We start from the raw sequence: 24,597 nt of genomic DNA on the forward strand, positions 1-24,597 counted from the left end.
ATACTTCACTTTTTAACATTTTCATAAATGTTTGTTTTTGCAAATAAACTCTTCAAATATTAAGATTGTTAGGAAATACATGCGTCTCAGATCAGTTTTGACTTTTAAGAATGTTTTTATCAGATTAGAAAAAGTAAAACCAGAATTAAATGTCATATGTAGTGAATTTGGGTCTGTACACACAATCGCACAATTTAAAATGACAAAATACACAACAGTACAATCTTCTGGAATAATTTCTTTATAAAGGACTGTTTTTGATTAGTGACACAAAAAGTACAGAGCAACATCATGCTAATCTAATAATTTAAAACCAACAATCATATTTACATTATTCATATCGTGTTTGTGTGTGTGGTCCGGGCGATTACGGATTGAATTGAAACGTTACAAACAATATCTATTTTTCCTCTTGAAACATTTATCTGTTAACATGTTCAGGGCAAAACAACCGGCGTTTGATTTCACAGTAATGAGTTCAGTAATGAGTTCGTCACATTATTAATGAAATAAATATTAACAAACAGCTTTAGACTCCAAATGCTACAGTCGCAATTGTTGCTGCACGTTTGTTGCATAATTGCTGAGCAGGATTCTGCGTCCCTGAATACTGCTGTAGTGTTTCAGAAAGAGAGATACTGCTTAATAATGACAGAAGAATGTGATAGTACAGTTTTCATAGCCCTGCAAAATGTTACCGTGTTTGTTTGCAGTGTTTCACGGCGTCATAAACATGTCATCATTATTTTGTCTGGCATGATATGACCCCTTCTGAAAGAAAGTGATGGGAGACGGAACACAAATGTGTCATGAACACTGACGTGTGTATTACAGTTGCACTGTAATAGCTACTTTTCTTGCATTCAGTAGAAGCTGTGTAGAAAAGCATAATAAAACACAATGAGGTATATAACTGTTTAAGGAGGTTTATGGTTATTTCAGCATAATTCCTCGAAAATCTGCGTGTGTGATTCTCCGTTGAGCAGTAAACATTCAGAGGCGTCTTGTATTGGCATGACAGTAATGATTTGCAGAAACAAACAGCGAATGTAGTCCAGAGGAGTTTTGCCCTTTTTGTACTAAAATCACATTAGTTGCTGTTCTTATAAAACCTAAGTCTTAATGCATAAAAAAACGTTTTGGTGAAAACAGAGATGTCCAAGTGTGCTCCTTGGGCGTCTCCTCATGGGATCTTGAGTTCCTCCGTGTACATGTATGTTTAATTTCTACTCGTTCTGCAAGAGTAGTTTGAACAGTTCTCACACACACACACGTCATTCACGCGCTGCGTTGTGATTGGCTGAGAGAGTGCAGCGTTATAAACTGGACTCTTTTGGTGGGAAGTCCAGGTTGGTAACCATGGTGACAACAGAGAGGAAGTCGTTAGGGCCGATGAGGCTGGTGTTCCGCTGCATTGAGATGATGCGTTCCTCCACGCAGCCAGCAGAAAGACGCGCTTCTGCCTCGTGATCCCAACACTCTTCTATAGTCTCGCAGAGAAAAGCCAGACCCTGTGCACATACATTAACATATTTTATACAGGGGTCCAAAAATGTGAAAGCGCTTATGTTCGTCTATACATTTTTCAAAAGACATCATCGGCCATTTAAAAAACATTTTAGGTCTCTCTTGCTTTACTGCATATATAAAAGTGGCAAAAAGTCCATCTTTGAATAATTTACACTTCGCACGGCAACGTCTGCATTCAAATATTTTATTTCTGATTTATAAGTATGCATGTTGCATTGGAGTATTGATTATAAGCTAAAGCTCAGCTTTAAGAAATATTTACGAAAGCTTGACAAAGACTACACAAAACACATGTGAAAGTTTTTGGAGACAAGACCCAGAAGAATGACAACAAAATACTGAGAAAAATATTACTTATAAACATAATATTAATAAAATATTAATAACTGTCGATTTTTGCTTTCTTTACATTTTTTGTTAAACTAAATAAAACATATATTGCCTGATATAATGTACTTTTCCCTTGTTGGCAATATTTTTAATCCAATAAACACCATATTTTTTTTTCATTTTGTACCATGGACCTGATATTTTGATAATTAAACAATACTGAAGGGGTATTGAATACTCTTCAAATATGCCTCCCTGGACATCACGTTTGACCATGACTGTACGTGAAATATTTGAAGTACTTATATTTAATAGTGTGTCTATGTTTATTACCGTATGTTTAAGCCAGTGTTCTCTGAATACCGGTCGTAATTTCTTATGCACAACAACATCCTGCATGTCCTCCAGAGATGGATGAAGACCAGCCTCTTCTTCAAATGGCAGAGAGAACTCATCCACAGGACCTAAAAAACAAATACACAAATAACGCCTGCACAAACACAAACAATAACAGTAGAGACAGAGCTGGTAACAAGTGTGTGGTACCGTCGGCCGCTGTGCACCGTGAGATCAGCTCCCACAACACTAGACCCACTGCATACATATCGATTCTTAGAAATGCATCTCGCTGAAAACTAATGGCCCCTTCTAACACCTCTGGAGCCATGTAGCGCCGGGTCCCCACCTTTAAAACAACACAACACCGATGACCAGTGTTCTCATAAGATTAACATTCAACGTGTCTGCCATCTTAAGGTCTAGTCACATGACGTGAATTTCTTATATAACATTTTGAGTGGTCTGTGCACACGCAAGTGTCTTGCTCACCTGTCCGTGTGTGTCGCCTGTAGACTTTCCTGCTTCAAATTTTAATGCCAGGCCAAAGTCAGCAATGCAGGCAGTTAAATCGCTCTTTAACAGAACATTTTTGCTTTTGATATCCCTGAGGGAGTTGAAGATGGAAAGGAGAGACAGTTAAATGAGGGCAATAACAGCCAATCAGAAGCCTAATCCATGTGCTAACCAATAAGAGCTAATGCCCCTTTCAACAGGGCAGGTACCTGTGTGCGATGGCAGGTTTGTGTCCGTCTTTCAGGTTGGATATGTCCTCGTGTAAATATGCTAATCCGCACACAAACGTTTGCGATATCAGACACAGTTCATTCCAGGACACAACGTTAGCCTTTAGAAAATCTGTCAAAGAGCCCTGTGTAAAAACGCACAAACTATGAGATTTCTTCACAAACATTATGAGTTTGATTAATCAGATAGCATCCAGTCTTGAAAATGAATATTTATTTTGCATTTCTCAATTAAAAAAACCCTGTCTGGTCAAAAAGGAGTCATGTTAAGAATTATGTTTGCTATTTAATATACAGGAAATGCAAGATTCCTGTATATAATGGAAGAAAGATTTTAAGATTTTTAAGTGAATGTTTTTAAATAGTACTAAATCAGCATGTAACAAGCATAAAATCAATTTGAGACTCTTTTAATCCAGATTCCAAGAACACAAATGTATTAATTTATTTGTTAGTATTATGTTATATTATAATCTTATGACACAATGTAGTAAATTAATGTTAATATATTTAAAGTTAAGTATATTGCATACCTAATACTGGGTGATATACTACAACAGTGTGCAGTTTAGTGTAAACAGTACGCCAGTCATTGATTCTGAACATTTTGGAATGATGATATGTTTGTGTGTGTTTTAATGTACCCTCTCATGATACGCTGTGATAAGCCAAAGCTCAACGTCGACTCCATTTCCTCTTTTTTCTGCTCCAATGAAGTGAAGAATGTTTTCATGTTTCATTCCGCTCAGGGAATAAATCTCATATTCATTCTGCCATGACTGCTTATTCTGAGAGATTACAAACAAACAAACAAACAAACGGATATTTACTTGTTATTACAAAAACTCATGCACAATATATTTTTACTGTGAGAGATAAAAGTGTGTGCATTTATACTTAACCATACTAAACTTAACTATACTAAACCAATAACGGCGACTTTGGATTTCTATTGAATGAGCAATATTTAAAGAAAAGGGCAGATTAAAGCAGACCTATGACCTATATTACATTGATGTAATCTACCATAGTAGGAAAAATTGCTAAATAAATTTCCTTGTTTCTGTTTATGACAAAAGAAGATAAAGATTGGAAGAATGTAGCAGAGCAAACAGTTCTGGGGCACTTTTGACTACCACTATGGTATTCATTCAATGGTTGCCAAGAATTTGTTAGGTTACAAGCATTCTTCCTTGAGTTGCACAGATTGCAATTTTCGTTGGCGATTTCGATTGACAGTATATAAAAAATTAACTTTTCTTCAATACACATTTTTTCATATTTTTTTATTATCATTACATAAATTATTGAACATTACAATTTCCCTAAATACAGTTCTACAACCTGCATTAAAAAAAAAATTCCTCTCCCAAATAACTCTGTGACTGAAAATACGTATAAATAATAAAATATAACTAAACTTAATCACTTAATCGACCTTTATCATTTTTGTACTCTCACAAAAGTCTAAGATAACAATAAAATACTTAAACTTTATTCTTGTCTGTTTCTGAAACTATCGTTGCTTTATTTATTTTTTCTGAAATGTAAAATAACTTGTCTTTATCTTGGGTCTGTAGTACTAAAAGAAGTGGGTTGATTTTAGCTGCCACTTCAATAAAAAGTTAAAAATCTTATGAGTGAATTCTACTCTAAATATGTATATGTATTTGCCCTTTTTTGTTTTAGTAAAGAACTCAAACAGATATATATCACAAATATTGGTTGATTTATTAATTTTTTATAGTTTGGATTTTTTTCAAGTCGTGTTGAATGTCATTTTACCTCAGTGAAATGTCCATAGTTTTAACGTAAGACAATTAATCGGGTTGAATGGAATTTACATTTGTTTAACACATAGTGAACGACTTCAACATGAGTTAAGCTTGTGTCAGAGTTTAGCATCACAGTTAGCATGTAATAAATACCCGAAGAAGACGGAGCAACGAAGGTGAACTCCTGGACAGTCAAAAATTGTCTGTGCACTACAAATGAGCCGTGAAAGACCGCCATCTTGAACGGACATTTACTTGCGTATTTGACGTTATTGCCTGGTGGCACCATACGATCGGCTTCGAATTGGCAAGACGTGAGACTGATCGGCCAATCACAGGTCAAGGCCGATCATGCGAAAACACCCGATTCCGGTTTCTGACCGGTCAATCGGTGCACCTCTAATTCTTCCAAATATCTTTCTCTGTTTTCATCAGAACAAAGAAGTCGACACAGATTTGGAACAACTCAAGGACGAGTAAATGAAGAACGAATTTTCATTTTTTGGTAAACTGTCCCTTTAAGTGAGAGTGTTCATGTTGTGTCTAAGAATGTTGTATGACTTCAAACCACTGACATCACAAGCTTATTTACTGTAATCTTTACAGCTTTGTAAAATCTATTCACTCGAAATGTCTCTGGTACCTGAACCGGGAAGACTTTTACGGCCACGGGCTCATTGAAGAGTTGCGCCTTCCACACGCAGCCGAAGCGCCCCCTAGCTTTCACCTCCAGCAGCTGCAGGGGCTTCTGGCCCAGTAATGGGGATGGAGGCGTCATTCCTGGATCCTTAAAAAAATAAAACAGCAGAAAATCAGCGAACAGATTGAGATTTTTTATTTACACATGCCAGCGGATGCAGCCAGCTGATTCTCTTTGGCCACATACACACTGCAAAGATTGGAGAGTGACAACCATATGACATCACTGTGCAATACTGCATCTAGTGAAAGACATCACCGTATTAATTCCATTTAGTGAGTGGTATCACTGCAGAAACTGGCTATTGTGAGAAGCATTACTACATTAACTGCATCTACTTAGTAACATCACAGCTTTAACTGCACTTATTGAGTGACATCATTGCATTAAAGGGACAGTTCACCCACAAGTGAAAATTCTGTCATCATTTACTCACCCTCAAGTTATTATATACTTGTATAAATGACTTTGTTCTGCTGATCACAAAGGAAGATATTTAGAAGAATGTAAGCAGTTTTCAGTTCTGGGGCACCAATGACTACCATAGTAGGAAAAATTACAATGGTAGTAATAGGTGCACAGGACCGGTTTGCTTTTCTACATTCTTCATCATATCTTCTTTTGTGTTCCACAGAACAAAAAAATGTACACAATCATCTTTTTCTACTAAAGTCAATGGTGCCCCATAACTGAAAATTGTTAACTTTCTTCCAAATATCTTTCTTTGTGTATAACAGAGCAAATACATTTATACAGGTTTGGAACAACTTGAGGGTGAATAAACCATGACAGCTTTTTCATTTATGAGTGAACTATTTCTTTAACTGCATCTAGCGAGAGAGAGAGAGAGAGAGAGAGAGAGAGAGAGGGATGAGATTAGCACATTATCTGTATAATTCGGTTTCACTACACAACATCAATATTTGGTTACACAGATTTCATGAAAATCTGAATTTTATTTTAGATTGCGTTTGTCACTCCTTGTGTGTGTGTGACCACAGAGTTCCTGATTTAATCATCATTCCCAGAGTTCAAAGTTCAGGCCCCACAACACCTGTGGCACATATCCCAACCCATTGTGTCTTTTGTGACTACACTGCATTCATCGGAACAAATATAAAATAACACTGCAGGCTTAACCGTATAAACACACACAATTCAGACACACAGAAATCAAAATATTCATCCATGCAAGCTGAAATAAAAAATACAAATAACAACCACAACCACCAAATAACAACTGGGTCAAACTCATTAAAATGAAAAGTAAAGGGGTAAAGAATGCAGATGATGGCGGAGTTAATGAAGCTCTTACCTCTATCATGATATGAAAGGCATGCTAGCAAAAGTGAAGAAGAGTGATTTTACTGTTTCTAGCCAAAGTGAAGCACTAAACCATCTCAGAATGTTGCAGAGAGAGAATGAGAAATTGAGACAAATTCATGTGGTGTCCGAGAGTGGGCATATGATCGAGAAACACACCGTTCTTTTAGTTTGACAGAGGGAGTAGCGCTGAATCAAACTCCAGATATTTAACATGATTGTGAGTTGGTCAGAGCAAGGTACCGTACCTGTGATGGTACCAGCAGAGGGGGGTACGTCAGCTTGAGATGGCGGTACGTCCAGAATGAGAAGAAAAGGACAACAGCGACCGCCATGATGGGAATTAAAGAGTACAACAACATGGGAAACATCTCAGGCTTCTGTGTGACTGGATTCTGTGTGGCTGCAATGAAGAGAAGAAGAGAGAGAGAAACTCAAACTTACGCAAACTAGAATGCCATTTGACTTAACACAGTGAGAGCGAGAGATGGGCCGTTAGATGTGTAATATTTAGAAAGCAAGAAAATTCTAAACAGATTTCATCCTTAGGGACTGAGGAGTAGTAATGTGTGTGTACTCAATATTTTGAAGTAAAAAAAATAAGCAAAACTAAGCATAACCTGACATATCCAAGCAAAACAACCCTTTGGGGTAAAAAAATATACAGTAAATGCAGCTTTTTCAAAATTGCACAATTTTTTTGATTATTGTGTTTATAACTATTTGTGTATAAAAATAATACAAGTCTATGGAATGCCCTCATCGGAAAATGAGTGTGCTTGTAGGGTTGCAAATACAGGGCGTGCTTAACTTGCGGTGCATGTGGACCCATAACCACTAGGGGGCTCTAAAGAGAAAAAGGTTCAATCTGTGTTACCACATCTTATAAATAATACAGAATGATATTAACTGAAAATTTAAAAGATGCAGAAAGGTTTGCGTGTAGGGGTGTCACAATTATTAAATAATCGTCTCATCGCAATTATTTGACATAATCGCAATTATTTCAGATAACTGCTATTATTGTAAATCCTTAGAAAACAAGGGTGATTTGGAGCATTTTACATCCCCGTCCTTGATCTGCACTCACTGTTACGTTCAAATGACTTTCCTTCATCATTAGAGTTGTTAAGATTTGTATTTTTTGTGTTTAAGAGTTTTATTAAAGTGATTCCAGCTTTGCTGCATCTACACAGCAATACGACATCATCCTCAAATCTCAGTTTTATATGTTAAGACAGTCTTTTCTGTTGAGCTCATTCCATAGGGAATCTTCCTAGTTGTTTCATTAAATAAATTAATTGTAATTTATCGTTATAATTGTCAAAACCTTTAAACAGACAATACATTTTCATAATTGCAATTATATAATAGACGATTAATCGTCAGCCAAATTTCATAATCATGACAACCCTATTTGCATGATTATTAGGTTTAGTTGTAGGGGTCGGGTTAGGGGATAGAATATATCATAAGCCTGATATAAAATCAATGGAAGTCTAAGGAATGTCCCCATAAAACAAAAACCAGAGTAAGTGTGTGTTTGCACTTACTCTGTACTGTCTCTGGACTGTAATGAAACTTCTCGTTGCACAAGTTGCCCTCACAGCAGCAGAAGAAGACATCTGGATTCTCTTTATGCTCCACACATTCACTTCTGCACAGAAAGAGACAAATAAAGAGAGAAATGTGTTTAAATTTCTTAATTTCAACATTTATTTTCATTCACCTGCTTTAAAACCATGGGAGACCTTAGACATAAGGATCTTATGATACGAGATACGATATGATACGATATCAACATTATATAGGCACACTTTTAGTATTAACATTACAAAATTCTCTCAAATTTCAAAATAAAACCATTGCTTCTATTTGCATATTGGCAAAATGTGAATACTGGAGAAACAGGTCAAAATAACAGAAAAGGTGCTCTGTTTTTTTTCAGACCGCCAAGCACACCCTCTTGTCATTTCGAACATATATGATTTACTTTCTTTAGCAGAACACAGAAGAAGATATTCTGAAAAAGCAGCTAAAAAAAAAGACTTATATTGTAACCAATGCAAGTGAATGGGGGGTTGATAACCACATTCTTCAAAATATCTTCTTTTGTGTTCTTCAGAAGAAAGTCATAAAGGTTGGATATGGCAAAGGGGTGAGTAAATTATGACAGAATTTTCATTTTGAAGTTGAACTACTTCTTCTAGATTTCTCTAGTCTCAACCAGATATTGCTCACCAAGGCCCACCTGACCGTACCTGTCATAGCAGTTGACATCATCAAGCCAGCAACCCTGTTTGACCATCTCGATGGTTCCCGAGTGGTTTTTCCAAGTGGAAAAACAGTGTCTGCGTTTGTCTTTCTCTCCATAACACTGCTCGATTCCACTCTGGTTTGTGCCATCTTTTTCCCAGCTTGCGTTATAAAACACGCACTCCTCTGTGTCTGAACGACCGAGAATCGCACCTGAACAAGAGAAAGAGAGAGAGCGACATTAAATATTTTCCTTAGGTTGATATTAAATCAGAACAAAAGTCATTGTCAAAAAAAAGGACTATTTAAAGTTTTATTATATTCTGACTAAACTAATAAAGATGTGTGACTTTCCTGGAAGTAAATATAATAATTAATCAGTTGACTTCAGATATTATGGAACTGTAGGTCTGTATGTTAAGGTTTATAAGTTATTGCTAAAATTCTTTATGGAGAAAATAAATAGGATTTTCACTTATAGATGTTAAATCAAATTTGTTCCCAAAAAGAAATACTGCCATGGATCATGCATGATAAATACATTTTTTCAGATTTCTACGAGACCTACGTTAACAAATATTCTCTCTTGTGTGTGTGTGTGAGATAGGGCTTGAATTTCATCCTCTACAGATCGCTGAGGGTCAGGAATGCTGGAAAGGCGAGACGTGCAGCAATCGGACATTTTTGCTGACAGACGCCTTTGACTTCGCTCAATAATTCAACACACTGAACAGATTTCCATTCACTGCAGCCCACAAAACATTCAACAGATTCCACGGACGCTTCGCTCACACACACATTAAAAGCATTTATGAGGCAGCAGGACAGAGGCGAGATTATAAAATAATCATGAGCTTTCACAATAACAATGCAGTTACTTTCATAAATCACAATACGAAAGGCCCCACGGTTATCTCATGATCTCACCAGGCTCTTTGAGTCTTCAAATACTGGAAATATTATTTTATTCATTACTGAATGTCACGTCGATTCTTTCGAGTTCAGAGATTTCCGAATGGACTTATTTGTGCCTGCAGGGACCTTCAAACATCAAATATGTTTCTTTTCTCATTAATATTCACACATCTTCTCCACACTTATATTTTAACATTATCATTTAACTCTAAATCTCTCTCAAATGTAACTTGAAGTTAAAACCTCTTTAATGTTTCTCTCTGTGAAATCTGTACACGATCATTAGAGCACCACAAAAGCACAGACTCTACACAAATAAATCAAAATATTTACATTAAAAGGACAAAATTAAACGGCAAGAAATTCTTTCCACTGCCCTAAAAAATGACATCTAAAAAAAATGTTGTCTGTAGAGTGTTTTTAAAGTGGGAAACATACAGAAAATATTGATTTCAGTGCTGTGAGAACAGATAACAGTATGACCAGCAGAGGGGGCTGATCCCCTAACCACTCACCAACCAATCAGATCGCTGCAGTTCACACACCTGGGGGTGCATTAAGCTTGAGGCCTAGTGTGAATCATTGAGGTAAAAAAGCACAGACAGAACCGTCACAATAAAATCAGATTTGTGTCCATGCAGATCTAATAATCGCCAAAGGACAACAGTAATATTGACCAACATGTGTACACACACATGGATGATGATAGAACATATTTCATCCTTTTTAGTACAACATCAAGAGTTTAGTTTTTATTTTGAATATCTCCATCTGATAATGAAAAGCATATACCAGGTCAATGCAATAAACTATAGCCAGCCACCAAAGGTTATTTTAGTTTACTAAAATCAAAACTTTGAAAGCGTTCCTGTTTATTGCAATCAAATAAAATATTGGCCTGACTTATTTTGAAAAGCTTAAACTGAACAAATAATTTTCATTTTGTCTCAGAAAAAAACTGAAATACGTTTAAAGGTCTAGAGTGGGATTTATAGCGGCCATTAGTGGTGAGTTTGAGAATTGCAACCAATCTCTCAGTCTAAACACGATGGTGGCCACCACAGGAAAAAAAGATGTCCTCGGCTGAGAAAGCGTGTCTTCTCATGTCGACCCAGGGAAGAGATCATTTGGGCATTAGAAAGACTGTAGAAAGAGCGATGTCTTATTTATTACATAAAATAAAGGGTCTGTGGATTTTAAGTATTAAAAGAAGGATAAAAGTCAGAACTTAAGTTAATATTATAAAGACTTTCCAGCAGAGACGTGTGAGGACCTGCGGTACTAAGGCTTTTAGATATCTTTGGAGATACTTTCTAGCAGAGAAATTGGAGAGAAAAATCATTTTTATATATTTTTGTAATATTAGCTGTGTACCGGAGCAGTTTTGGGCATCATTGTTTATCTTGAACCAGTGCGTTGCTTGTATATACTCGGGTCATCTTCGATTATTTTATTAATTTGCATTATTATTTGCGTGGTCTAAGCTATAATAAAGCTAAGCATTTCATGCCTGCATTGCACAGCACATTTGAGGGCAGAGCTAGCTAACAGTAAATAGCAACGCTGTTCAAGCAGTTAGGAGTAAGTTATTAGACATTTTTCCCCGTTTGTGAAGTCAGGGACAACCGGACTACGTACCGCAGGGTAGAGGGAGAAGAAACATGCTTCGTAGAACTGTTTGTCCGTTTAGGGCTACTGTACAAAACATGGTGGCGCAACATGAATTCAATGTTTTGTTGGCCCGCTCTATGTGCAGATATAAAGAGCTTATTCTAAGGCTATACAAACATAGCAGTTCATTACGTAAGGTCTTTATACACCTCTGAAGAAATAGATTTTATATATTTAAAAAATCCCACATTGCTCCATTAAGGCACTAAATTATAATAATAAACAAAAACTAAAATAAACCTAATATAAAGTAAAACTTTACATAGCAATGTAAAAAAAAAAAAAGACAAATGCATATAACTATATTGCTCAAAATTTAAAATAAACGAAAAATCTAAAAATAAGAGCGAAGTAAAACTACAATGAAACTAAAAACAAAACTATAACTCTGCACCAAACATATGCAAACACAAAAGCTTTTTGTAAGCTCTGCACTGATTCTAGGGGACAATTTGCAGAATAAATTAAAAGGTGGAACAAATAAAGAAGAGCAAACTAGCAGACAGAGGGCTATTGACCTAATAAATAACAGATAGTTGAATTCACTGGAAATCAGCAGGTGCGAATGCTGTCTGGGTCCAATCTTTTCCAGCTTTAGTACCAAAACATTCAATTCATAAGCATTACGCCATTATGTTCTGAGTGAGCTGACCTTCGATTATCACCACTGCTTATTCGTCAAAGGTGCTCTGGAGAAACTCACTGAACTTCTGAAATACTGTTTCTTTTTATCTACCTCTGTAATGTCTCGATGTCAGCTACATTTTTATAACCTCCCTTTTGACACCAGAATCACAATCTACAATAAAACAAATCTCATGCTGCAAACGCAGACATCATGTTTCCTTGTGTGTTTCTGGGAGTAAACACACATGTTGTTCTCAAGCCACCAGCAGGCCTCAGTCACACCACCAGCAGCAGACACACCTGGAGCTCCGGAAACAGGTGAGGAAAAAACCTGTGAAGTTTCTGCACACACACCGCAGTTAATGCACTTACATTGCGAGTTTAACAGCACACGTGGGTTTCCATTTTGTATGGGGACTTTCCCTAGACCAGTGGTTCTCAATCCTGGTCCTCGCGACCCACCGCTCTGCATATTTTGTGTATCTCTCTTGTTTAACACACCTGATTTAAATCTCTAGCTCATTAGAAGAGAGCTTAATGAATGAACCGCGTTCCGATTGACGTGTTCCCTGAACTGTGTTCATTGCTCTCTACTCCCTGCACACATGAAATCGGCTGACGTTAATTTAAGAACACGAAGAACAAAACTTACTACGGAAGATTGAAGGGTAATTTAACCGTAATTTTGAGATTTGCGCAACATTATCCACATTTCGAACGGGATTTATGGCAGAATATCTAGTGATGTTTACTTCGCAGGGCTCTTATGGGCGTATTAAACAAACCTCCGAAGCGGTAGGAGAAGCATACAAAATATGCAGAGCAGGGGGTCGCGAGGACCAGGATTGAGAACCGCTGCCCTAGACAATGATTTTTAAACTCTACAATCGTTATATTCTTCAAACCCTAAACCACCCATCACACAAAACTTCACATTTTCAAACACACACGATTAGGTTTGATATCTGTCTTTTTTATGGCGACCAAAAAACAACTTGTATAATTTAGTCCCAGCTTTGTAGGGCTACTGTGACAGTAAGTACTGAATTAAAAAAAGTACCCATCGGCCGTTAAAACAGTATGTTATATATAGTATGAGTGGGTGTAGTATGAATACATTTCGAACACATTGCGTCCGCCATGTTTTATGCTCATGTGACCCATATGCTCTTTGACCTAAGACGTTTTAACAACTAAACGAAAATCTGAAAGAATATTTTCAAAGCGAGTCGTGTTGTCTCTATAAGTGATTTGACTGACAGATGGTCCTGATGTGAGATTAAACACAGGGTTGGAAAACGTTACTGCACAGAGGTCTGTACCTTCATAACAAAGTGCTGGAGAAAACTACTGTGACACTGTATCCTCAAGCAGGCCTCGCTGTTAATTGATACAAAAGAATAGAACATGGCCCCTTTAGGTCTTTTGAACATATTTTTACTTGCTCAGGTCGGGTTCATTCCCAGCAATGAAGTCCAGACACACATACTGCCAACAATTTAATGCTGGTAACAGTTTCTTTCCAACACACACATGCCTGTGAGATTCTGAATATCAACTCTAGTCCCTCCCTCCCTCCCTCTCTCTCTCTCTCTCTCTCTCTCTCTCTCTCTCTGTCCAGATTTATCAAATGAAATGCTTTCAGAGTCTATAGCCCTTCAGTCAGCCAGTGGAATGTTCCCAGAGTTTTGGCCTCCTGCTGTGGACAGACTGGAGCCAGTGAGACTAGGCGCATTGGGGCACATCTGTCTAAAACACACCCACACTACCAGCATGCTTTGTGAGTCAGGCCAGAGAAAGATGGCTGCAGATTATTGTTCACGTACAGAGGCTTAATTTACACCGATAGATTAAAGCCTTAAATGGATAGTTCACACAATTTTTTTATTGCATCATTTATTTACGGTCATGTCTGAAACTTGTTATGACTCTTTCGTGTGAGATATTTTGAGAAATGTGGTTTTGTGTCCATATAGTGGATAGAATCACCATCCTACAAAATATCTTCTTTTCGTGTTCTGAAGAAATAAGTCATACACGTTTGGAATGATATGAGGATAAGTTTGAGGGACTTTTCATTTTTTGGTGAACTATCCCTTTTCATTTTTAAAATAAAAGAAAGTCACCTCTTTTAATCTGTTAATTATGTGTGACTAACATAGCCACTTTCATGAAAATCATTGAAGAACATTTCACCACCAAAAGCACAAAAAAAGTAATGTGTCTTCGCAGATTTTATGAAAATAAATTATTGGAATATACTTGATAGAATTATGTTCCTGTTTGGTTGTTAAGATTTAAAAAAATTAGTTTGAGCAATTTTCATTTAACAAATTATTATATCCAACTCAATTCTGGTAAAATTAAGTTTACTTATTTATTTTGTGTTGAGACTACATAATTGTTTTTGTAGAACTTGGCAGTTGATTTGTAGTTTCCAGTTATGAGATTCATTTTCCAGATTAACTGTCATTTTAAGTGTTGTTCAGTAAAAAAAAGACAGGTTCGTGTTTTGTGTTGATTTATCTTTGAATTTTGGCATCATTTTTAAGTTTGGGTTTTTTAAGTGAAAGTAGGTGAACCGTGAAGTTTGAGTTAGACAAATGTTCTTGTTCAACGTAATGTTTTTTTGTTTACTTCAAGAAATATTTACTTAATATATTTAATGACTAGAATTTGCTTTATTCTGGTTAGTAAATTGTCCTTGAATTACAGCAGCACATTTTACTTAAAAATAGAAATAGTTGTGCAAATTGTTATGAGGATTATATTAAGTAAATTCTAAAAGTTATTCTTTTCCAGTGAGAAAGAATATTTGCATGAAGACAATTTTTTAAACATTTTAAACTACAATACTGCAAATAAGAAAAGTGCAACCTTTAAAATACTCTATGCCAATTTACATTTTAAAGATCCAATGTTTAATTTCTTTGGAGGATCTACAGTATTGACAGAATTGAAATATAATATACATTACTATGTCTTTAGCGGTGTCTAAATACCTTACATAATGAAGTGTTATGTTTTTATTACCTTAGAATGAGCTATTTCTATCTACATACACCACAGGTCCCCTAACATGACTTAGCCATGTTGTTTATACAGTAGCCCTAAACTGTCAAACTGCTCACTGAACACAATCTTTTTATCGGTTGAGCTACGTTGAAGCATCAGACTGCTCCAACACCAGTAACGGTACAAAAATTGTGTTTCTACAGAATTAAAATTTTCTCTATTTTCCCAATGTTACCCGGGCATGACAGGTGACCCCCTTCACAGGCTCAAGAATGATGTACATCAACTATGACCTGCTGCAGGAATCAGCGTGTGAGGTTAGCAGAGGGATTAACTCGATGACTGTAACCTTGGCATAACTCTGTTTGAGCTTAGCAGGCTTATGCTAAAGAGGATGAAAGCTGCTATAGACCTTTGGCCTATTTTAAAGCTAAGCGCACGAGTATGGAGAGAGAGGGCTGATGCGCTCCTCATGGTCACACGGATAGATATTAGTCTTGTAAGATGCAAGCACCTAGCAAACACTCAGTACACTCTAGCAGCCAGATAACAACGCCCAGACAACCACCCACGACACCTTAGAGATTTGCACTGGTAGCATCAACATCAACTCCATCACTTTTCTAATGAGTTCTAAGATACGGACCAGTAGTTTGGAGGTTCTGTAAAGCAACATTCATGGCTACAGATGGTTCAAAGTAACACACACAATCATATCAAACTGTACCACAATCCAGCACAAAGGAAAATGAAACGAGTCTCTCTTCAAAGGCATTAGTCTATTTCCTGCTTTCAGGCTCTGTGACCTTGAGCATCTTTAAAAAGAAGCCCATAGTAGCTTATCTGAGTGGCCATCTGACCGAAGTTAGAGAGGTTCTTATCTGTTTCTCAGGGGACTACAGACCATGTTCTTACCTATGATCCAAGAGATGAATTATTTCTGGCCAATATAACCATTTTATTCTGAATATATAGCAGTTGTCTAAAATGTATCTCTCTCTGAGCAAACACTACAGCCCTCAGTTCCATCTGAACAATATATATATATTGTATACGTTTATAGGCTACTGTACATATATATTTGAAAATCTATATGAGAACTAAATATATACTTGTTCCGTAAACACTATATTTGTGATATATGTGTGCAATTCTATACATCATAAACACATGTAGAACGTAACAAAAAGATACAGTGGTAGTAATGGCACAATCATATTGCATGTGTCGTTTTGTTTATAGATCATCAGGATTTTTTATGTTATATAAGGCGTACAGTATGGCTGCTGTAGAAATAATGTCTACCCACCTGAGGAGCAGGATACGAGGAATATAGCCAAAGCCAGTTTGGTGTCTGTCCTCATTTTCAGGCCTGAATCCCCCCAACACGAAGCTGATAATCCTGAAATGAATGCTTTAATTTCGCCAGAAGCATTTATTTGTGAGCAAACAGGTCCGGATCAATGTGTAAGTCTGTGAGAAAGGTTGAGTGTTTTACAGATATAACTAATCCCCAGCAAGGACCTCAGTGTGTGTTTCTGCTTGCATACTAGGTGAAATATCAAACATGAATACAGTCATACTGTATTATAAATAACACAGCAGTCTGCCCACTACGGATTGCAAACATGTCCATAACAATTTATGCACCAATATTGTTTGGTATTGATAAGTGACTCCAATCACTTGTCTCTTCTGCATATGGAAAAATCACTCAGGTAGAGTCTCTGATCAGATGCATGTTGAAAATCCACATTCATGTCGATTCTGGTTGGTTTTTAAATGTCAGTCGTGAGTTTGAATAAATCTGGAGGTTTATATAATCACGGATCACGAGAATACAAAACCCACCGCCGGGTTTTAAATGCATAGATATTCGAAAACCAACCAACTAAAACGAATAAAGACAGTGTGTTTGTATATTGTCAATACAAATATTTCCGACAGCGTCCCGAACGAGCCTTTGAAGCCAAATGTTTCTCCGTTTCTCCAAATGATCCCAGATCAGGCATAGCAAAAGAAGCCCACCAGCGGATCCCAGATCGGATGATCACAAATCCATTCCTAACATTTAAACGTGACGTTCCTGTATCCACATCCACGCTGATATAAACCTCGGATGTGTTTATATAGTCTCCCGTGTGTGTCCCGAATACAACATGGCGAACAGCGCTGAGTGTTTTGTTTTTTTTCCCTCTCCTCCACCTCTCCCTCACTCCTCTTGTTTTTCACTCCTCCTCTTTTTCAGCGTAACATCGGGCAGTTCGCAGACTCCAGACTGTTATAAATAATTTATTCCACTAGAGGGCGCTTGGCGGCTCAGAAAGAGGAATTTAACGCTGAAACTGAACTTGAAGACACTTTGTCCAACAATATTTGCAAGATTAAAAGAGAAAAAGAGAATCATGTGTTAAATATAATAAATACATTGTATACATATACAGTATGTATATGTTAAACGATTTTTCCTATGAATGTTAATGAAATAACTATACATATTGTATTAGGATGCTTTGTGATTGGTCAATCCTTGCGAGTGGTGACAAAAACAACAGCTGTCATTTGACATCGCTGTCTACGTGCTGCCCTGGCAGCGTTTTGTTACATGCCAATACAGATTCTGATAAACTTTATTAGGATTAAAATTGAAAATGCACAGCGAGGAGATAAAATATAGAATAATAATATCTATTCTATATTTTTTTTCAATTTGAAGCAATCTCCGGGCCAATATATACAACTTTGCCATTCTAGGCTATAATTTTTCTAAGCTTCCTCGCGAAACGCTGATAACACGCTTTTGATTGACATCTCACCGCGTAAATGGGAAGCGCAGATCCCGCCCTGGGGCCCGTTTCAATGAGGAGGTTCAACCAACTCTAGGTTAAACCTTGAACTCAGAGTTGGTTTACTTAGAAAGGAGAAACTTTGAGTTTTTTGTTTCAGAACTGTTAACTTAAGTTTTTGAGAATTTAATCAGGGCAGGGTTACCATGGGTTAAGCGCGTGCACCAGGACTATAAAAAACCATCATCAATGGAGCTTCGATATTACGATTCACCATGGCAACAGCACCAAAGAAAGCAACATGGCGGCAAAAAGCACTTGAGTTGGAGGCACACTTTCCGCTCTGCAAACAGTGGATTTTCTGATGTCCTGAAAATTAAATAGATCAAATAAATTAATCATTTAATGAATGAAACAAATGAGACAGAAATAATAATAAAAATCGTATGTTCTCACTCGTTTTGAGTGCTCTAATTACGCAATTGACACGTCATGGTGTATATAATACATGTAGGTCGTCAGAAGCTCGTGTCAAAGATAGATTGATCGTCGGTTCGAACCTTGCTCTGAGCAGATTTGAGTTGGAATGGCTGGACGTCAAAATACCTTGTTGATTACCTATATCTCTTATTTTCTGCATGTGTCTGTATTTATGAATTATTTTATTCATGCACTTTATTTATACACTTTATTAAGTAATTTCTCATTGTCCGTAGAACATAATGCTCTGAAATAATACATGTACGGTGGTTGATGTTGTTGATGTAAGGATGGATGAGATATATATGGATTTATCTAATTCATTGTAAAGAAAAACGGTACAGTTTTTATTAAAATTCACAGGAAAATGACAAAATTCCTCTCCGGTCCTTAATTGCTCTCCTGAAACCACTCAGAGTTTTCACTAAAGCTCCTTTCTGAAACGGGCCCCTGGTGCTGATCACTTGTTGCATTGGATAGTCTCAACTATCCAATCGAAGACTGCTTGACACTAGCTCGGGTCAAGGGCGAGACTTGTCACGTGAAATAAAACAACTCATTGCAGCTCGATTAAGTTCTATGGGCACGATCGGAAACATTTAGGAAGTTTTTTAAACATTTTTAAACAATTAAGTTTGGTTTCTAATTTATATTTCAACCATTATGTTATCAAAAATTATAGCAGAACAGCAACCAAAGCAAATACCATTTATTAGGCCTACCAGTTTTTTATGATTGTTGAACAATTTCATCGTAACTTTTCCTTATAAACACTGCAAAACATACAGCAAGCAATACCTATACAATGCTGGTCTTATTAAACTTTATCAATCATGTTCATTGAGTATTTTTAGTAACATTAAGTTATTAATTGATTAAATAAAAATAAAAAAAAGAATATTTCACAACAGATATTTATTTAGCATTGCATAATGATGAAGATGACATGATGTTAGACAAATGTTTCATACTAAAAAAGGCAGTAAATAGATTAAATGTTGCCAATTTCATGTTCTAACCTTTGGATAATGAAAAAAAAAAACTTTATTTTTGGCAAATATTTGAATGTGATACAAGTTATTTTTAGCTAGTATGTAATTGGTGAACGTGTGAGGTAAGTTTTCTTTGATTTGTTATTCTGATTTTTTTCAGAGTACATAGAAACACATAAAAAGTTTTGAAACATTTGGATACATCTTTTAAATGATCCCATGAAGATGAGTGAATGCCCAGAATGTACATTACTGTACATTTACATAAAGTAAAGGGTGGTACTTTTAAGAACCTATATCAAATATTTTAGTTTTTCAGTTATGTTTTATGTTTGTTATGATTTTCGGGCACAACACTTCCATGCTTTCATTTGTGTTACTCAACAATGGTGATGACTTTTCTTAATACTGTTTTATGACTGTCTTATTTTAAAACAACATAGTGGGGAGTCGAAAGGTTTAACAAGTTGTACATATTTACAATTTAAACACCTCATAAATCTAAAGTATATACACGTTTAAAGAATATTCAGTGCTGAAAGTGGGGATTTTATGTTGATGTTTACGTGTTCTTTTAGCTGTTGAAACAAACCTTTGGCCCCGACTGTATATATTTCTGGCAGAAACGTTAGCAGCATCACTGACTGTCAGCGCTGACAGATGAGCACAGAGGGAGTTATTTCTGATGTGCGCTTGTGTTTAACACTCACGGTTATGAAAGACTCTCCCAAAGTCACAGGGGTTAAATTGTTCAGTGCTGATTTGGACGGACAGTATGTGTACAGTGATAAATCATGCACATGAAAACAAACACACACACTTAGTGCTCTACATTTATCCTTAACATGAATTCTGGAGCTCTTAACTCTAAGACTAATGGCATTTTGTATTGTCAACAGAGACTGTAGACTGGAGTTTGTGTGTGCAGTTGTTGCAGTATTTCATGAAGGTCACACATATATCTATCTCTGGATATAAGGATTAAACTGCTAAAATATGAGTAATGAGCCATACAAAACTGTACATGTTAGTTCAGCTTAGTGTTTACTGTTCACTCATAAATCTAGTGCAGGGACAGAGCTGGGCCGGATCTCTCACACACAGTGAGGGAGAGGTTACAGACCTACAATTCAACTCAAAATGCTTTATTGCCATAGCAAAACAATATTTTGAAATCGAAACTTTTTGGAGCTGCCTCCTAAATAACATTGCGCCAGGTTATTAAATGCAATTATTAAAATCATCTGATAAAAATTTCTGTTTGATTCATATTTCTGGTTTCTATAGTTCCCAGAATGCATTGAGAGTTATGCATGCACATAAGATCTATGTGCTCACACTTCATAGTGTTCATAGTTCTTTTTATATGTGATTTAACTTTTTTACAGAAGTTCTTGCTAAACTTTAAGATTGAAACGTCTGCATGCCTGCAGTATTACCAAATGTAGAATATTGTTGTTGGATTCAGTTAAAATCCATCACAAGCTCTTTTAGGGCGTGGAAGCGTAATGATCAAAGATCAGGGCATGCTAAAACATTGACCAGAGGGAGAATTCCAAATGCAGCTGAACACAGGAAAGTTAAAGTTACAATACTGTTCTATTAAAACATTCCCAGAGCAGCATCCTGTTGCTCGGAGGTTATCAAAGTATCAACTTGTCAAAGTCAAGTATATATATAAACGGAAACGTTTTATCTAAAAGTACTAAACACAAAAGAGCTACAGTGAATAATGATTTATACATGTAAATAAAATACATTTACAATTTTATTTTCGAAAGGTATAAAGAAAGATCAAAGCCAAAAAGTTTAATAAGGGATTACAGATGAAAAATAAATGTAAAATACGCAGGTAGCAGGGAACTGTGTGTTGCAGTCACGTATATTGTTCGAGAAGTTGAACTTCAGGTTAAGCAGATGTGCTGGACTGACACAGGCTTTCATGTTTAGAGCTCTGTACCGTGTCCATAATTAGTGCCAATGTTTATATTTGGGTGCCAACTGGGATAAATGCCAACACCTGCCCTGGACAGAAGCTTGGCATACAGACCATTCAGTTCAGCAGTTCAGACGCTCAGCTGTGACAGAGACGAGATTTACACCTATAAACGCCTCTGACCACAAACAAATGAAATACATTGACCTTGACATAAAGAGCAGGAATATGTCCAAAGATTTATAGGGGATGAAGTGCTCTCCGACATGTGGGCCCTGAAAAATTTAAATAATACTGAAAATACTGGTTCACTGCTCTTAGTAAGTAGTTAGTTAAGAGAGGTACTCTAAAGAGTTCTGTTAATATAATATAAACATAATATAAACACAGATATAGCGTAAACACAGACTTTCTTGTTCTTGGACGGATTGACAATTTTACTGATTTTACTGTCCACCCTCTAAAAATGCACTTGCAAAATATTTAAAAAGTTTGTTTTAGATGTAATGCAATGTGTAAGCATGATCTAAGGTCAAAAATCGCTGTGTTTTCCACTTACCGTGCATGTTTGTATCTCTTCTTTGCCCCGCCTCTCTGAAACGATGATTGGCCAGTTAACCAGTGCGCAGTAATTGGTCGAATACTGCAAGCGTGTGACAGAAATGTAACATCTCTTACCATATTTGGAACATCAGGTTCCAAAGCAATTGTACTGCCAGGTACAGCCACCTTACTTGCGTATACATTTGGGGGATCTTAGTCAAATCATCCCACGAACTGACATAGATTTGCGGGAGTGTGGTTACACGAGGCGTTATCAGACAGGTCTGGTTGAGCATTTGCATTTTTTTGTTCCGACACTTACATTTTTGTAATTCTACATGTCTAATACATGCACAGGCAGTTTATAACACACCAATGACACTAAAAACACATATTTGCGCCATATGACCCCTTTAATGACTTTGTTGTGATGCCACCTGTCCTATTAGTTAGTATCATATTAGGTAGATATCACTTAGAATCACTCATACTGGGGGTTAGTGGTTTGAATAAGTATTGAATAAGACATTTTATTATGCAACCATACTTGATTTTCACAAAGTAAGGAAAAACTAAGTAATAAAATCCCATTTGTATCAAAGACACACACTGTATGTCACTTTACATTGACATATGTTCAATTTGGCATGACTTTACATCCTGTCATGCACAAACTTTAGTTTACTCGGACTCAAGGCACACTTCAGTCACAAAAAAACTATTGACTCGCTACTCGACCTGGACCTGAGAGTTGAGTTGACTTGGACTTGAAATCAGACATGCCTTAACCATACTAGTCAGTGAATGTTTAAATGCATTTGTTTGAGACTAATAAGCATATAGGCTTGACTGATTACAAATGGCAAACATAAAAAGATATTAGTTTATAAAAAATTCAATCCAGTATAACGCCCCTTTGTTCCCTTTACATGCTTGTAAGATTATTACTTTTTGCCTAGGTAGAAGGTTAAAGAGTCTAGTCGATGGAACTCACAAAGTTGCAGGATCCTGGGGACCAAGAATGACACAGACACAGAAGTGCAATTCAAAGTTTATTGAGTTTAGGTCCAATACTTATATTCATAAAAGAGGAAGTAAATATGTCATGGAAAATATCATTGAAATGCATTTCACATAATATGTGGGACACAGGAAAAACGCAAATTCTCACAAAGCTGTTGAAGTTAGAAATGTGTATATTAATGTGTATTAATGTTAATTAATTAAAGACTTAAGGTTTAGACCTGGCCTTGACTTGTTCACCTCGCGACGTGTGAACACGTCTGCTTTCACCACACAGGAATTTACCCTTTAGCTGTGATGTGAACTCTAGATTTGATCCGGATTTAGGAAATTAGAAAACTTTTCCTGCAGGCAGTAAAGAGAAGCTAACTGACAGACTGAATGAATGATATCTGTAGAGACTACATGTTTCGAACTTTATGAGGAACAGAATTTAAACATGTAAAATCATTTAAACTTCCAGGGTGTCCCATTACACTGTTTACTCTACCTGCAAATCTTGTTTGATTGAATTTGCTTGGTTTCAAAAACTTTGCAAACCAGATGCTCTGTTCTCCATTATAAAACCTTTCCATGCGAGTTTATGGCATTCTGTTCAGTCAAACACAGGAAAGTAATATGGAACTCTTTACATTGCGATATTTATTTAAAGCTTTCCACGACATCAGTCAGCATTTCTGGACGTTTTTGCAGAGGCTTCGTGTGCAGATGTAATTTCAGTCATCTGTATGTTTGATGTGGGAGTTCTTTCTGTCTCAGTCTTTTGTTCCTTTCCATCCATCTGAGCAAACACAGGATTTTACTCACAGTGACTGCATGTGGGAGTAGCAGGGTGTGTATGTGTGTGTCAGTGTTAAGAGGGTGGGAGTTCTGGGTGTTATTGTGTGTGTGTTTGTGTGTTTCAGAGGGTGGGGGTTAGGGTGTGACAGAGGTCATGGCCTTCTGGATCTTCTTTCAATTAAAAATCATTTATTGTACTGTACATACTGTAACTATCACAAATCAAAATTCTCTCCCCAATTAAAAATAAAACACCTAATCTAAAGAGAGATGAACAAACAATCCACAACAACCTGAGGTGGCCTCTGAGTTGGAGAAGTGTGAAGAAGAAATAGATAGATACTGCTACTTCTCACTAGATAAATACTAGAGAAGATGCGGTTATTCAGGCCATTATACAAGCACAGACGTTATATAAATATATTATCAATTCAATCTAAAAGTCGAAGTAGGCTCGTTCAAAAGGTCATTGAAATCTAAACTCGACTTATGTAAGGCAACTAAAGATTGACTATTACACAGAATCACATGAGGTGCTGTTTTAGATGAATACACTTTCTGAAGAGAGAGAGAGAGAGAGAGAGAGAGAGAGAGAGAGAGAGAAAGAGAGAGCAGATGGAAAGGGGTCAATGGGTGCTTTGGTGTCATACATTTGGTATGTCATATAACCTCCACAGACTGCACCCCAGGGGCACGTTGATGAATTCTCATATGCAGTTATTTTAAAGCAACTGTACTAACATGATCTCATCTGTCCTTCTACACTCTTAAAATATCATTAAATAACATCATCTGCCATTAATATTCACATCATACATTAAATAAACAGGGTC

The 24,597-nt window shown here is 36.6% G+C and overlaps 1 protein-coding gene across 2 annotated transcripts; it reads right to left on the bottom strand.

The window, feature by feature from the left end:
- Window positions 1-225: 225 nt before the first annotated feature.
- acvr2ab (activin A receptor type 2Ab) lies at window positions 226-17,439 on the bottom strand. Of its 2 annotated transcripts, XM_056750228.1 has the most exons (12): window positions 16,534-17,439; window positions 9,002-9,209; window positions 8,294-8,397; window positions 6,989-7,143; window positions 6,733-6,756; window positions 5,361-5,504; window positions 3,587-3,730; window positions 2,922-3,067; window positions 2,689-2,803; window positions 2,407-2,545; window positions 2,194-2,324; window positions 226-1,511 (listed from the first exon to the last, which is right to left on the bottom strand). In XM_056750228.1, the coding sequence occupies exons 1-12, from the start codon at window positions 16,586-16,588 to the stop codon at window positions 1,317-1,319; spliced, it is 1,560 nt and encodes a 519-aa protein (XP_056606206.1). In that variant the 5' UTR covers window positions 16,589-17,439; the 3' UTR covers window positions 226-1,316. The 2 variants fall into 2 exon arrangements, with proteins under 2 accessions (XP_056606206.1, XP_056606207.1); XM_056750229.1 differs by lacking the exon at window positions 6,733-6,756 and having other exon boundaries at window positions 16,534-17,436.
- Window positions 17,440-24,597: the final 7,158 nt, after the last annotated feature.

This window comes from Triplophysa dalaica, chromosome 6, assembly GCF_015846415.1.
Source record: "Triplophysa dalaica isolate WHDGS20190420 chromosome 6, ASM1584641v1, whole genome shotgun sequence".
Classification (NCBI taxonomy): Eukaryota; Metazoa; Chordata; class Actinopteri; order Cypriniformes; family Nemacheilidae; genus Triplophysa; species Triplophysa dalaica.

What these genes read in the sequence shown, in the direction of transcription:
- acvr2ab (XM_056750228.1), bottom strand. Translation starts at nt 16,588, where the DNA reads ATGAGGACAGACACCAAACTGGCTTTGGCTATATTCCTCGTATCCTGC. An exon ending in CCTTTCATATCATGATAGAG is followed by an intron (nt 5,505 to 6,732) that starts GTAAGAGCTTCA and finishes TATTTTTTTAAG; the next exon opens with GATCCAGGAATGACGCCTCC. An exon ending in AAACCTGCCATCGCACACAG is followed by an intron (nt 2,804 to 2,921) that starts GTACCTGCCCTG and finishes CAACTCCCTCAG; the next exon opens with GGATATCAAAAGCAAAAATG.